Source organism: Oncorhynchus masou, chromosome 1 (assembly GCF_036934945.1).
Source record: "Oncorhynchus masou masou isolate Uvic2021 chromosome 1, UVic_Omas_1.1, whole genome shotgun sequence".
NCBI lineage: Eukaryota > Metazoa > Chordata > Actinopteri > Salmoniformes > Salmonidae > Oncorhynchus > Oncorhynchus masou.
The window spans coordinates 22,173,725-22,190,350 of record NC_088212.1 but is presented as its reverse complement, the minus strand read 5'-3'; the positions used below and the strand labels follow the sequence as shown (position 1 = coordinate 22,190,350).

At 43.6% G+C, this 16,626-nt stretch overlaps 1 protein-coding gene across 1 annotated transcript in view; it reads left to right on the top strand.

Annotated features, from left to right (window-relative positions):
- Positions 1-16,626, top strand: part of jak2b (Janus kinase 2b) — a 51,068-nt gene that overhangs the window by 22,961 nt on the left and 11,481 nt on the right. The window contains exons 5-19 of the mRNA XM_064964096.1: positions 5,780-5,925; positions 6,211-6,502; positions 7,211-7,330; positions 7,494-7,651; positions 7,760-7,871; positions 8,047-8,233; positions 8,885-9,009; positions 12,925-13,059; positions 13,288-13,375; positions 13,884-14,011; positions 14,250-14,388; positions 14,692-14,843; positions 14,971-15,121; positions 15,468-15,604; positions 15,831-16,020. Of these exons, the coding sequence (XP_064820168.1) occupies positions 5,780-5,925; positions 6,211-6,502; positions 7,211-7,330; positions 7,494-7,651; positions 7,760-7,871; positions 8,047-8,233; positions 8,885-9,009; positions 12,925-13,059; positions 13,288-13,375; positions 13,884-14,011; positions 14,250-14,388; positions 14,692-14,843; positions 14,971-15,121; positions 15,468-15,604; positions 15,831-16,020 (2,260 nt within the window). The remainder of the gene's footprint in view (positions 1-5,779; positions 5,926-6,210; positions 6,503-7,210; positions 7,331-7,493; positions 7,652-7,759; positions 7,872-8,046; positions 8,234-8,884; positions 9,010-12,924; positions 13,060-13,287; positions 13,376-13,883; positions 14,012-14,249; positions 14,389-14,691; positions 14,844-14,970; positions 15,122-15,467; positions 15,605-15,830; positions 16,021-16,626) is intronic.

The following is a 16,626-nucleotide window of genomic DNA, read 5'->3' as shown; positions in this document are numbered from 1 at the left end:
TACGTTCATTAGAGTTACCAGCCTCAGAAATTGCAGCCCAAATAAATGCTTCACAGAGTTCAAGTAACATACACTTCTCAACATCAACTGTTCAGAGGAGACTGTGTGAATCAGGCCTTCATAGTTGAATTGCTGCAAAGAAACCACTACTAAACGACACCAATAAGAAGAAGAGACTTGCTTGGGCCAAGAAAGACGAGCAATGGACATTATATGGGTGGACATCTGTCCTTTGGTCTGACGAGTCCAAATTGGAGATTTTTGGTTCCAACCGCCGTGTCTTTGTGAGACTCGGTGTGGGTGAACGAATGATCGCCGCATGTGTATTTCCCATTGTAAAGCATAGAGGAGGTGTTATGGTGTGGGATGCTTTTCTGGTGACACTGTCAGTGATTTATTTATAATTCAAGGCACACTTAACCAGCATGGATACCACAGCATGGATACCACTGCATGGATACCACTGCATTCTGCAGCGATACGCCATCCCATCTTGGTTTGCGCTTAGTGGGACTATCATTTGTTTTTCAACAGGACAATGACCCAACACACCTGTGTGATGGAATACTGTATCAGATGATCTGGCCTGCACAATCCCCCGACCTCAACCAAATTTGAGGTTTGGGATGAGTCGGACTGCAGAGTGAAGGAAAGCAGCCAACAAGTGCTTAGCATATGTGGGAACTCCTTCAAGACAGTTGGAAAAGCATTCCAGGTGATGCTGGTTGAGAGAATGCCAAGAGTGTGCAAAGCTGTCATCAAGGCAACGGGTGGCTATTTGAAGAATCTCAAATCTAAAATATATTTTGATTTGTTTACCACTTTTTTTGTTACTACATGACTCCATATGTGTTGTTTCATAGTTTTGGTGTCTTCACTATTATTCTACAATGTAGAAAATAGTTTTAAAAAATAAAGAAAACCTTTGATTGAGTAAGTGATCTAAAACTTTTGACCGGTAGTCAAAGCTATTTCTATGACTGAAGAATGGCCATGGAGGGGATGTGGACACGAGGGCACAGTTATTTCAGTCCATACAACAGCACTTTATCTCTAGGTTTAGATATGTTGCTAAGCTTGTGTCAAGTAGACACTTATCGAACACATGATACTGAACAATCTTACAGATTACCATACAAGTAGTTAGTAGATACAGTGGTTGATACAAGTGCTCTCTCTAAGATGGTATCCCTCCTAATTCTACATACCTTTGAAATAAAACCTGTCTTGTCAAGCCTAACAAAGACTTATGCTTTTACAAGAGAGGAAATGCATTTTTTACAGATACAATTATTTATCACTTGAATTGTACCTTCATGCTTGTTGACAAGATTATACAGGGTTATTTAAATGTTTTATGTTTATTCTTCTCTACCCTTTGTGTGTCTTTGTGGCCTTGTACCGACTTGTTGCCTTCCCTATCAGTCGCTTTGTTTTGTAGAGGGATGACTACAATATGTATTCTTTTTCCAAAAGGTTGGCTGGACCTCTTTGAAATCACGTAGATCACATCATTACGCTTTTTCTGTTTACAAAGCCCTGCTCCACAAACTTCCGACTTACCTTACATCACTGTAAGATTTAAAACGACAAGTTATCAAACCCGTTCACTCCTTTGGTGTATTGAGAAATAGTTAAATCAGCCTTTAATATCCTTGCACCTTATGTGTGGAATGATCTACAATACACTTTAAAATGGGAGGAATTGGTGCCTCTAGGGCATTTCAGATGGTTGTTTGCTTTCCATTTATTACTTAACCTCTTTAAAGTGTAATATGAGGCATGATACCTTCTTCCTTTGAACAATAGTGAATGAAACAATGGCCTGTGTCTACATCATTAAAAAAAGTAAAGAAAGAAAGCAAAGCAGACCTGAGCTTATAACTTCAAATTATTTTTCAAAAATATGAGCATGTCTACATTGTCTGGGGAGAGGGTAGACCTCTTTGCAGTCTTCATATCTCCTGCTGTGGAAAACACCCTCTCGCTAGGAACTGAAGTACCAGGCACAGCCATGTAGCATCTTGCCATCATGGCAATGTGAGGGTATTTACACTCATTGCTTTTCCACCATGCCAGTGGATCACCATCCACTGGAGTGCTGTTTGCTGCCTTGTAGGATGCCACCTCCTCTTTGATGGTGTTGGCAAACGTCTTGCCTGTGTCCTTGCTCGCAAAGGTCTCCCCGAAAAGCTCCTTCATGGCCAAATTATTTTATTTTGTGGAGGAGATGCCTCTGAGTCTGCTCCTGTCGGCTCTGTGGCTTGACCCTGCAGAAAAAATGACTTGATCTATTAAACTAACTATTTATTTCCATATTTCATAGAACTAGAATTGTGGCAATAACATTTAATAAAAGCCATTATTATTCCAAATCAAAAGTGGATGATTCTAATAGCAATAGCATAGACTAAGATTAGACTGCACTATATTTATTATTTAAGTAATTCACTCATTTTTTTTTTTTTTACCTCTTCAGTGGCTTTAAATCTCAGTGGTGAGATCACTGTATGTCCTCCGGTATAGGGCAGGGTCTCGGTGAGACAGGGACTTTAACCTTGGATCCAGTGCAGTAGATCTATGAAGGTAGTCCTGTGCATTAGGGGGGTATCTGGGGTTCAGGTCCTCTCTAATGGCAGCCTTGACATCTCTAGTGATGGTGCTGTCTTCCTCACTTGGGGCCATGGATTGTAGATTCCTTGTTTTCAGAGGTAGGATCATGGACACAGGCGGTTCAGTTTCAGCGCTCAATAGGGTTGTATCCGTTTTGAGGGGTTTGAGCACCTGCAGGATCTCCTCTGCCACTTTCACGTCATCATCAGACAAGGTGACGATGTCTTTATTTTTTTTAGGGTCTTGTCTGTCAGTGCAGAGTATACAGCTGCCTGCTGCTCAAGATGGTGCTCCAACATGTCATAAGTGGAGTTCCATCTTGTTGTGACATCTTGTATGAGATGTGGGTCGGTAGCTGTAGCATTTCTTGGTTGGTCTTAAGCACATGGGCGGCTATTGTGCTTCCTGATCCTCCCAAGGAGGCGGTCCATCTGGTTCACTGAGATTCCCCTTTGGGATGCTAAATTGATCACGTGCAATACCATTTGTATTTCATATACCTTTGACTATTGGATGTTCTTATAGGCACTATAGTATTGCCAGTGTAACAGTATAGCTTCCGTCCCCCTCCTCGCCCCTACCTGGGCTCGAACCAGGAACACATCGACAACAGCCACACTCGAAGCATTGTTAACCATCGCTCCACAAAAGCCGCGGCCCTTGCAGCACAAGGGGAATAACTACTCCAAATCTAAAAGCAAGTGACGTTTGAAATAGTATTAGCGCACACCCAGCTAACTAGCCATTTCTCATCGGTTACACCAGCCATTAGGCTGATAGGCTTGAAGTCATAAACAGCGCTGTGCTTGCGAAGAGTTGCTGGTAAAACGCACGAAAGTGCTGTTTGAATGAATGATTACGGGCCTGCTGCTGCTCAGTCAGACTGCTCTATCAAATCATAGACTTAATTATAACACAGAAATACGAGCCTTTGGTCATTAATACGATCGAATCCGGAAACTATCATTTCGAGAGAAGAAAAAAACGTTTATTTCAGTGAAATACGGAACCATTCGGTATTTTATCTAACGGGTGGCATCCCTTAGTCTAAATATTCTTGTTACATTGCACAACCTTCAATGTATGTCATAATTACGTAAAATTCTGGCAAATTAGTTCGCAATGAGCCAGGCAGCCCAAACTGTTGCATATACCCTGAGTCTGCGTGCAATGAACGCAAGAGAAATGACACAATTTCACCTTGTTAATATTGCCTGCTAAACTGGATTAGTAGTTATAACTAGTGATTATGATTCATTGTTTTTTATAAGATGAGTTTAATGCTGCAGTGATAAACATCCCAATAGATTTGGTGATGGCTTTAGCTCGGTATGATTCTGCAGCAATGGGCTGCTTAAATTCCACGGTGAGAAGTTGTTGCCTCCCATCACTGACACACCAGAGTGATGACGCTTTAAATGTGTGGCCATGCTCGATGTATTTCCATGATCATACGGCTTTCTTGTAGCACAATGGCTCCTCACTGTAATGGTGTTGTCCACCACCCTTCTTCTGTCATCATATTTGACAGGGAAGCCAAAATGCTCCCATACATGAGACTTAAATGAAGCGGGAGGCTTTTCCAGTTCTTCAGCTCCTCCGCCAGCCATGGCTGTCACTGCTCTTTAGTCTTCTTTGCTTTTTGCAACGCGACCATCCAGGATTGATTCGTTGGGATTCAACATGCCCTGTTCATGTGAACAGCACACACAACTGATTTAAAAAAAAAAGTCAAATCATCCTTCAGGCTTCAAAGTAAAACATTGCACACATCTGTCTTGTCTATCTTTTCATGGCATCGAGATTTAGGGACCCGAGTCTTACTGATCATTCCTTACCACGCAAATTGATGTAATTATTTATTTACTAACTAAATGATAACACAGGATACACACACACACACACACACAGTATAGGTTATTGATTAGAAACTTAATACGATGAAAACAGGTCCCTAGTAGACTAACGACAACATGACTGCTTGTTTATCAGAAGAGAGAGAAGTAGAGGGGACAAAGAAAGAGAGGCAACACTTATACACTTCTAACTATGCTCAAAGTAATACTAATACTTTGCTCCGAACTGCCACCCATTTGGGAAAGAAATAATGAATGCATTTACATGTTTCAAGGTCTTCTTTTGTCGTTTCTCTCTGTTGGCTTAGGCCTTCGTGGAAAGGGCTCTGATGGGCATCCTCCCAAGCTCCCAAGTGTACGGCTCTGATTGTCCACAAGAGGTCACAATGTCCTTGTCCTGTCGTCTGAAGCAGGCTAACAGGGTGGTGTTTACTTTCACTTCCCAGGAAGGGGGGGGTCCTCTGAAGACAGCGAATCAGCCGTGTCGATGAGAGCAGTGTAGTTGACGATGATTCAAAGAGAATAACAGGATGATCCTACTTAAATTCACTTTCTTAGATACTTAGAAAAGCTACTCAGCCGTAACATCGATTGTTAGGGAGGCTACTTTGTCATCTTCACCTCGTGTTGATTTTCAGGGTTGTGACCAATGTAGACCTAAGCTGCAGCTTGAGTCCTTCTAGTCTGATATGTTCATTTTCAACTCACCCTTTATACACTCAGGTAAAAAGAGGGTGTTTCCGTCATGCTGACACGCTCTTAGAGCTCCCTCGGGTGTGGCTAATTACTTGGCAAAGTATCATCCAAACTATGATCTTGTTAGAAAACTAAAATCACATTCCTATCTTAACAAAAAATATTCTCTTCATACTTGATATTTCCTACACGCCGTAAAGGATTTAACCTGACATAAACAATGTGAAAACTCTTCAAGTTACAATATTTTTAGACCATATTTAATGACAACACAAAATAGACATTAATTTCCCGTCTCATAATTCCCCACATCCGGATGCTAGAAATATTGTCCCAGTGTTCACTTTTGGACATTAGCGTTTCTGAGCGGAAAAATCTTCTGGAGACACAGGGACATTCCAATCCCAATACTAGAGACCAAAAGGAGTTGTCTGCTGCATATCATTTACGATTGGCGTGAGGTGTCATAAAAACCCCACACCAATCCCTCTTCCCCTCTGCGGGTGAGAGGGATCTGTAGTCGTTGATCCGTTGTAACCTGATCTTTGCATCCTCACAGGAGAGTCATGACAACTACAATATATTAACCAGCCCACCTCTGTCTCTGTGTTTAGTGGAGGAGTGACTTTGTGAATGGCTGGGTGAAGATCGCCAACACACATGAGACTCAGGAGGAGTGCCTTGGCATGGCTGTGTTGGACATGATGAGGACAGCCAAGGAAAGACAAATGTCTCCGCTGGATATCTACAATTCCATAAGGTGCAGAGGAAAGATAAATACATGTCCAACCACTTAAGTGGTTTAACCTGGTAGTACTGGGGGTCAGTTGTAGCTAGAGACAAATGTCTCTGCTGCATATTTACAACAATGCCATAAGGCCATACCTAAAACAATACTGTAAGTAGTATGGCCAACAGAATGACTTGAATTGGCAATGTAAATTATTTATGGTGTATTGTGTATCTTGGTATTCTACAGGTACCTATTATACTAACCTATTCCATATGGCTTGACTTATCCTATTCTTCCCCGCTGTCACCTCAGCTACAAGTCCTTCTTGCCCAAGGAAATGAGGGCTCACATCCAGGACTGCAACTTCGTGACCAGGAAGAGGATCCGCTACCGCTTCAAGAAGTTCATCCAGCAGTTCAGCCAGTGCCGGGCTACGGCACGCGACCTGAAGCTCAAATACCTCATCAACATGGAGTCTCTCGAGCAGGCATTCTACACAGAACGCTTCCAGGTCAGGGAATCCTCGGTAGGGCAGGTCACCATCATCGTGACGGCTGATCATGGCATCCAGTGGTGCAGAGACGGGCACAAAGACTCTGAGCAGGTACTCACAGCAGTGTTGTCCAGGTTGTTCATGTTCACTTGTCTAAGGGGAATTTGCTGAAATATTATAATTATCAGACTTATCATTGACTATATTTCCCTGAAAGTGGAAGGATCAATACAGCAAATTAGTACACTATGATTTGAGTGGAATTTCTTACTTAGTGGAAACATGACTGAACTCCAGGTTCCCTAGTATAGCCTATGAATTAATTTCATACAGTAATCCCAGTGATTTAGCAAGCTACGATGGTTTCATGCTGTTGTCAGGAGGGTTTTACTGTGAAGTTGAATTTAGGGTGGTGATGTCATGTTATTTTGTAGCTTTGGCCTGGCCGTTTTATTCTTTCCTAATCCACGGTTAGAGGTGTTAATGTATAATTGAGTAATTAATGGGTTTAAGAGCTGTTACAGTAGGTCAACAGTGGCTTACATTGCTAATGGAATCTAATGCCGATGGATTGCATCAGATCAGTCTGTGGTGTTTAACAATTTAAAATGTTCAAGGACTTAATTTTCTCCAGTGAAGATGGGCAAAAGCAAATACTGTACTTGGCTCATTGCTGGCTTAGAACTAATTGCGTCATGCAATTTTCTGCTTCTTGGCACTAAAGGTTATTCAATCAACACATTTTACTTTGTTTCAGAAGAATGATATCCTCTAGATTGAGTCAAATGACGTCTTGTTTTCCCACCTTTTTCCGGGCAGGACCTGCAGACCTACTGTGATTTTCCAGACGTTACTGACATCAGTATTAAACACGCCAATAAGGAGGGCTCGATGGAGAGTCGAGTGGTTACCATCAATAAACAAGACGGCAAGACTCTGGTAAGACTGACGTCAGCCTCTCACCTCCACTAGCCTTTCTTAATATTCACATTGAAACAGCCACAGTATTGAAACCTCATTCTATCAAATGTAGTTTTTATTGGATTGGATAAAGATTTTGACAATTGACAATTGTATTCTCATCCTTTTTGCACTGTCTTAGGAGCTGGAGTTCAATTGCCTTTCTGAAGCTCTGTCCTTTATATCGCTGATTGATGGCTACTATCGTTTGACGACAGATGCACACCACTACCTCTGTAAAGAAGTGGCACCCCCTGCACTGGTGGAGGCCATTACCAGCCACTGTCATGGTCCCATTTCGTAAGTGAAGTTTGGAATCCTACCCTTATAGAGCACTGTGCATCATCTGATTGTGTATCAATAATATACAGAGATGCATACATAGATACACTCTGTGCTTCTCCACAGAATGGATTTTGCAATTAATAGACTGCAAAAATCTGGGAACAAGCGGGGTCTGTACATCCTGCGATGCAGCCCGAAGGACTTTAACAAATACTTTTTGACCTTCACCGTGGGGGTATGTAATGTATTTAAGTTATACTTTTAGTACATAACAGATTTTTTTTAATTAATGAATTTTGCCATTTTGGAAAACCTTTGTGTAGAATTTAAGCAGTTTGGAACATATTTAACTATCATGTCACAGGAACACTGATTTGATTATAATTTCTTGCTCCTGTGCTTTCCTTTAGGTATACGATGGCATTGAGTACAAGCACTGCCAGATCACTAAGGCTGCTAATGGAGAGTTCAATCTGAGTGGAACCAAAAGGAACTTCAGCAACCTCCAGGAATTGCTGAGCTGCTACCAGAAGGAGACTGTGCGCTCTGATGGCATCATTTTCCAGTTCAGCAAGTGTTGCCCACCCAAATCCAAAGGTAACTGAGTTTAAAGACTCACTCCAGCTATGTTGGAATTTTTCCTATTGAAAAACAAAATCTATATCCCAAGCATAAATACAGTAATGTACACACACTTAATGGTAAAAATATATGTTTTGAGCAAAATATAATTTTTCTAGACACAACTGGGGCGGCAAATAGCCTAGTGGTTAGAGCGTTGGGCCAGTCACCGAAAGGTTGCTAGATCGAATCCTCGAGCTGATATGGTAAAAATCTGTCGTTCTGCCCTTGAACAAGGCAGTTAACCCATTGTTCCTTGGCCGTCATTTTAAATAAGAATTTGTTCTTAACTGACTTGCCTGGTTAAATAAAAAAATAACAACTGGAAACTTCAAGCTGTAGGCCATTCAAGGGGTTCGTCTGATGTAATGTCACCGGCCTCCCCCCTTGCTTGCCTACTTGTGCCATGTCATACCAAGACTAGCTATTGAATGTGCCTTCTATTAAGTAAATCGGGTGATAAATGAGGTGAAAAGGAAACTGGAGTGCCACCTTAAATCTTGATTTTCTTTTTGCCTCTAAATCGGCAGAGAAGTTCTTTGACATGTTGAGGCATTGCTCCACTTAAACTCAATATACTGTCAATGGTTAAGGTTGATTTATATGGTCCTCTTGTTTTCTTGACAGACAAGTCCAGTTTACTGGTATCCAGGAGTAACAAGGGCTCAGACGTGCCGCTCTCTCCCTCCCTACAGAGACGCAATATCAACCAAATGGTGTTCCACAAGATCAGGAAAGAGGACCTGGAATATGTAAGCATTTCACACTCAACACAGACACACAGTCTTATTGTCATTCATACAGCAAAATTGTAGATCAAATCAAATCAAATTCAAATCAAATCAAATTTGATTTGTCACATACACATGGTTAGCAGATGTTAATGCGAGTGTAGCGAAATGCTTGTGCTTCTAGTTCCGACAATGCAGTAATAACCAACAAGTAATCTAACTAACAATTCCTAAACTACTGTCTTATACACAGTGTAAGGGGATAAAGAATATGTACATAAGGATATATGAATGAGTGATGGTACAGAGCAGCATAGGCAAGATACAGTAGATGTTATCGAGTACAGTATATACATATGAGATGAGTATGTAAACAAAGTGGCATAGTTAAAGTGGCTAGTGATACATGTATTACATAAGGATGCAGTCGATGATATAGAGTACAGTATATACGTATGCATATGAGATGAATAATGTAGGGTAAGTAACATTATATAAGGTAGCATTGTTTAAAGTGGCTAGTGATATATTTACATCATTTCCCATCAATTCGCATTATTAAAGTGGCTGGAGTTGAGTCAGTGTCAGTGTGTTGGCAGCAGCCACTCAATGTTAGTGGTGGCTGTTTAACAGTCTGATGGCCTTGAGATAGAAGCTGTTTTTCAGTCTCTCGGTCCCAGCTTTGATGCACCTGTACTGACCTCGCCTTCTGGATGATAGCGGGGTGAACAGGCAGTGGCTCGGGTGGTTGATGTCCTTGATGATCTTTATGGCCTTCCTATAACATCGGGTGGTGTAGGTGTCCTGGAGGGCAGGTAGTTTGCCCCCGGTGATGCGTTGTGCAGACCTCACTACCCTCTGGAGAGCCTTACGGTTGAGGGCGGAGCAGTTGCCGTACCAGGCGGTGATACAGCCCGCCAGGATGCTCTCGATTGTGCATCTGTAGAAGTTTGTGAGTGCTTTTGGTGACAAGCCGAATTTCTTCAGCCTCCTGAGGTTGAAGAGGCGCTGCTGCGCCTTCTTCACGATGCTGTCTGTGTGAGTGGACCAATTCAGTTGGTCTGTGATGTGTATGCCGAGGAACTTAAAACTTGCTACTCTCTCCACTACTGGTCCATCGATGTGGATAGGGTGGTGTTCCCTCTGCAGTTTCGTGAAGTCCACAATCATCTCCTTAGTTTTGTTGACGTTGAGTGTGAGGTTATTTTCCTGACACCACACTCCGAGGGCCCTCACCTCCTCCCTGTAGGCCGTCTCGTCGTTGTTGGTAATCAAGCCTACCACTGTTGTGTCGTCCGCAAACTTGATGATTGAGTTGGAGGCGTGCGTGGCCACGCAGTCGTGGGTGAACAGGGAGTACAGGAGAGGGCTCAGAACGCACCCTTGTGGGGCCCCAGTGTTGAGGATCAGCGGGGAGGAGATGTTGTTACCTACCCTCATCACCTGGGGGGGGGCCCGTCAGGAAGTCCAGTACCCAGTTGCACAGGGCGGGGTCGAGACCCAGGGTCTCGAGCTTGATGACGAGCTTGGAGGGTACTATGGTGTTGAATGCCGAGCTGTAGTCGATGAACAGCATTCTCACATAGGTATTCCTCTTGTCCAGATGGGTTAGGGCAGTGTGCAGTGTGGTTGAGATTGCATCGTCTGTGGACCTATTTGGGCGGTAAGCAAATTGGAGTGGGTCTAGGGTGTCAGGTAGGGTGGAGGTGATATGGTCCTTGACTAGTCTCTCAAAGCACTTCATGATGACGGAAGTGAGTGCTACGGGGCGGTAGTCGTTTAGCTCAGTTACCTTAGCTTTCTTGGGAACAGGAACAATGGTGGCCCTCTTGAAGCATGTGGGAACAGCAGACTGGTATAGGGATTGATTGAATATGTCCGTAAACACACCAGCCAGCTGGTCTGCGCATGCTCTGAGGGCGCGGCTGGGGATGCCGTCTGGGCCTGCAGCCTTGCGAGGGTAAACACGTTTAAATGTTTTACTCACCTCGGCTGCAGTGAAGGAGAGACCGCATGTTTCCGTTGCAGGCCGTGTCAGTGGCACTGTATTGTCCTCAAAGCGGGCAAAAAAGTTATTTAGTCTGCCTGGGAGCAAGACATCCTGGTCCGTGACTGGGCTGGATTTCTTCCTGTAGTCCGTGATTGACTGTAGACCCTGCCACATGCCTCTTGTGTCTGAGCCGTTGAATTGAGATTCTACTTTGTCTCTGTACTGACGCTTAGCTTGTTCGATAGCCTTGCGGAGGGAATAGCTGCACTGTTTGTACTCGGTCATGTTACCAGACACCTTGCCCTGATTAAAAGCAGTGGTTCGCGCTTTCAGTTTCACGCGAATGCTGCCATCAATCCACGATTTCTGGTTAGGGAATGTTTTAATCGTTGCTATGGGAACGACATCTTCAACGCACGTTCTAATGAACTCGCACACCGAATTAGTGTATTCGTCAATGTTGTTATCTGACGCAATACGAAACATGTCCCAGTCCACGTGATGGAAGCAGTCTTGGAGTGTGGAGTCAGCTTGGTCGGACCAGCGTTGGACAGACCTCAGCGTGGGAGCTTCTTGTTTTAGTTTTTGTCTGTAGGCAGGTATCAGCAAATCATGGAGTCGTGGTCAGCTTTTCCGAAAACGGGGCAGGGATATGTTGCGTGGTCAGCTTTTCCGAAAATTTAGGAGTCTTGTTTTCAAGGGGGCCATCGGGGTATTCGTTGCCCCCTTGGGCCTTATATGCATGGGACACAATCATGCGGAATATTAGAGTAACAGTGATCCAACTTTGTTTTTCCACCCTGGTTGCGCAATCGATATGCTGATAAAATTTAGGGAGTCTTGTTTTCAGATTAGCCTTGTTAAAATCCCCAGCAACAATGAATGCAGCCTCCATTGGATAAATGGTTTCTCCAGTTTGCAAAATGAGTTAATCTTCCCATCAATTTTAACCATCTTCCCTGTCCCTGCTGAAAAAAGTTTGCCCAAACCATGATGCGTTCAGAGCCATCGATGTGTCTGCTTGGGGGGAAACTTTAAACAACATATGGCTGTGATTATAATGGAAGATAATGCTCTTGGTAGTTAATGCGGTCTACATTTGATTGTGAGGAATTCTAAATCAGGTGAACAGAAGGATTTGAGTTCCTGTATGTTTCTTTCATCGCACCATGTCTCGTTAGCCATAAGGCATACGCCCCCACCCCTCTTCTTGCCAGAAAGGTGTTTGTTTCTGTCGGCGCGATGCGTGGAGAAACCCGTTGGCTGCACCGCTTCGGATAGCGTACTGAAACTCTCCAGTGAGCCATGTTTCCGTGAAGCACAGAACGTTACAGTCTCTGATGTCCCTCTGGAATGCTACCCTTGCTCGGATTTCATCAACCTTGTTGTCAAGAGACTGGACATTGGCAAGAAGAATGCTAGGAAGTGGGGCACGATGTGCCCAGTCTCCGTAGTCTGACCAGAAGACCGCCTCGTTTCCCTCTTTTTTCGGAGTTGTTTTTTTGGGTCACTGCATGCGATCCATTCCGTTGTCCTGTTTGTAAGGCAGAACACAGGATCCCCTCTTTTTCGCACTGCATGCGATCCATTCCGTTGTCCTGTTTGTAAGGCAGAACACACACGCGAAAAACATATTCTTGGTCGTACTGATGGTGAGTTGACGCTGATCTTATAAACAGTAGTTCTTCTCGACTGTATGAAATGAAACCTAAGATGACCTGGGGTACTAATGTAAGAAATAACACGTAAAAAAACAAAAAACTGCATAGTTTCCTAGGAACGCAAAGCGAGGCGGCCATCTCTGTCGGCGCCGGAAGTCAGATGTCATCATCTCACTGTTTAGTACAGTTGTGGATAACCAGCATGCAGTGTCTGTTTCTTATCAATGAAAGATTCAGGAATGCATCCTTTTATTGTAGACATTATCTTGTTTGTGTGTTTTTTAGACTGAGAGTCAAGGCCAAGGGACATTCACAAAGATCTTCAAAGGGGTCCGCAAGGAGCTGGGAGACTACGGGGAGATGCACCAAACAGACGTCATCATGAAAGTCCTGGACAAGGCCCACAGGAACTACTCGGAGGTAAGAAACTAAGATTATATACACATAGAAGACATTAAACAGTTTCCTGAGTTGATTGGCAAAAAATTAAGTACTTCATCTTTCTACAAAGAAAGTAAGAGCAGGTGACTAATTGCCTGTGGTCATGTCTATTGGCGTTATTGTCTTAAATCAGCCATTGTCTATGGTGGGCTGTAATGAATGATGACGGTGTTTATTAATGATGGTTATCTCTCTCCTTCTCTACAGTCTTTCTTTGAGGCAGCCAGCATGATGAGCCAGCTATCTCACAAGCACCTGGTGCTGAACTACGGCGTGTGTGTGTGCGGGGAGGAGAGTGAGTCAATCAATCTGTCCCAGTTGGGAAATGTATATAACAGATAAAGCAAGTGAATGAGTGTGTCCCTCCATCCATAATACCTGCCTGCGTTTTAAGCTTAGGTTATTATCCTTTAATGTCCACTACCCTACTGTGACTGATGATCCTCTGACCCGTTGTAATAATCTGTGTAACCTGAAGAAGAGACCACAGCAGAGTCAAGGTGGGCTATTCTTAGGGGGATTACAATACCGAGCTGTTTCATCAAAACCCTCTTACCTGACCATTCTTAATCTGCCAGCCTCTGTGCCCTATGAGTGTTCCTCTGCTGCTTTTAGATTGACCCATGTTGTCTCTGGTATGTAATGTAGTGCTGCATATGGCTGGAGGGCTGGATTCGATGAAAGCTCATATAGCGATATTTATGCTTTATTGCAAAAAGGTTCATTAATAGTGGCATTTGATAAATCCTTTGGGACAATGTCTTGTGTTTTAACCCCTGTAAAAATGCTGTTAACTCTTACAGATATCATGGTGCAGGAGTATGTGAAGTTTGGCTCCCTGGACACATACCTGAAGAAGAACAAAAACTCAGTCAACATCTTGTGGAAGCTTCAAGTGGCCAAGCAGCTTGCCTGGGCCATGCACTTCCTGGTAAGGCTGAACCCAACCTGTACTACAGACATGGCTGCTCATTGATAAAGGGAGTCTATGGATAATTATACATTCTCAGCGTTACAAGCCACAGACTGCACCAGTCCATCAGTGCCTGCAGGAAGTTTGTGAATGTTTAGTTAGTTGGTGTGATGCACCTCTGCTCCTGACTGTTCCATCCCCTCTTGATTGTCCCGTCTCCTCCCCTCCTGACTGTCCCCTCCCCTCAATCCCGCAGGAGGAAAAGAACCTTGTTCATGGGAATGTCTGTGCCAAGAACGTCCTGCTGATCCGGGAAGAGGATCGGAAAACTGGGAATCCCCCCTTCATCAAGCTGAGTGACCCTGGTGTCAGCATCACTGTCCTGCCCAAAGATAGTGAGTTCTCCTCTCTCTTCCTCTGATACACCGGTGTTACCACTAGGCTGCCAGAAGGGGGCAACGTTTATCCATCAAAACTCAGTTGTGTGCACAAAGTTACCCCAGCTTTGACCTGAGCCACACCTCCAAAAATCCTTGGAATACCTCAGTTTTTACGACCTTTCACATCTTAAAATATTACAACCTAGATATTATATTCAAATCATATTGTACTATTTCAGAGTTATGATTATTGAACACTAAATGCTGTGTGAATTGATTGTCAATTAATTATTAATTACATATTATGGTCTGGCCCAGTTTTGGTTGAGCGAATCCCCTGGGTGCCTCCTGAATGTATTGAGGATTCTACCAACCTGAGCCTTGCAGCAGACAAGTGGAGCTTTGGCACAACGCTGTGGGAGATCTGCAGTGGAGGGGAGAAACCACTGGCGACACTGGACAACTCTAAGGTGAGGATCACATCAGCTATACCAGTATGTTATGTTTTAGAAATATGTAGCAGTATGTTTACACTAATGCAACTTGATATGCAGTCCTACTACAAACAAACATACATCTAATGATTCTTTGGTTCAGAAAAACCTATTTTACGAGGACCGCCATCAGCTGCCTGCTCCTAAGTGGACTGAGCTTGCTAACCTGATCACCAGCTGCATGGACTACGAGCCCACGTTCAGACCCTCTTTCAGGGTCATCATCAGGGACCTCAACAGCCTGTTCACACCTGGTCAGTGCATTGCTACAGTCATTGCAGATTTAAACTGGGTCATACTGATGGGTCCTACGGTCTCTTCATTGAGTTGATTGTCTCAAGGAGGTCATGATTATTATAATTGTCACACATCATGTTGTTATAGGAAGAGGAAATTATGGGTGTAATGGTGGCCATATTACCAGCCTATATTATATCTAGGCTGTTACCGGTGTTTGTGTTTTAGGTGGACCAAGTGCTGCTAGGGGCTTAAAAGAGATGGGGAGAATCCAAGCAGACATGGAAAAAAAGTCTCTGCAAAAAATACTGTCATTCTTGAACATGTCTGTGTGATTTGACATTGTGCTGTTTTTGCCCACAGAATATGAGCTGATTGTGGAGAGTGACCTCCTGCCAAACAGAACAGCAGCGTCACCATGGGTCACTGGGGCTTTTGAGAACCAGGAGCCAGTCCAGTTTGAGGAGAGACACCTCATCTTCCTACAGCAGTTAGGCAAGGTAAGGAACCACAGTATCACAGCCAATGATGGCCACAAGCTAAGGAATCACACTCATTGTCATGAACAATGATGACCACAGATGATCATTCATGGTCTTTGAACACCACACAGTGTTCTCGTTTGTGGATGTGTCTGATTCCGTCTCAAAGCGCTTCATTAAGTAATCAGCTGAATTTAATGTCATCTCTTCCATCCTACTTAATCATGTTGGTTTCTTCCATCAGGGTAACTTTGGCAGTGTGGAGATGTGCCGGTACGACCCACTCCAGGACAACACGGGGGAGGTTGTGGCTGTGAAGAAGCTTCAGCACAGCACGGCAGAGCACATGCGGGACTTTGAGCGGGAGATCGAGATCCTCAAGTCTCTTCAGCATGAGAATATCGTCAAATACAAAGGAGTGTCTTACAGCGCAGGTACCGTGTGACGTGTGGGATTGGCTTGATTCCTCGCGTCCTCTCCTCCTTTCGAAAAAGGTCCAATTGAAATTACTCTCCACTACTGCGTCATCAGGCAAATTACGTTTACAGAAGAGGAATCCCAAAATACGTATGTAAAGTGGTAAGGTACATCCATGTATAAATCTATACATGGATAAGTAGCATACCATTTTACATGTGCATGATTTTCTCCTCCGAGAAAACAACAGGTGATTCAAAGGGGGTGTGGCGGATTTCAAAACAATTCTGCAATAGGATACACCTGAGTATCTTTGGCCGGAGGAGGCAATCGAGGAGAGGAGCAAACTCCTCAGTTCACTTTACAAGTCACTGTCCTACATATGGCAACAACTTATGTCTCTGTGTCCAGTATGAAGGAAGTTAGAGGTACAGTAGTTGTGCGAGCCAATGCTAACTAGCATTAACGCAATGACTGGAAGTCTATGGGTATTTATACTGAACAAAACTATTAACTCAACATGCAACAATTTCAATGATATTACTGAGTAAATCAATCAGTTGAAATAAATAAATAATCTATGGAATTCACATGACTGTGCAGGGGCGCAGCCATAGGTGGGC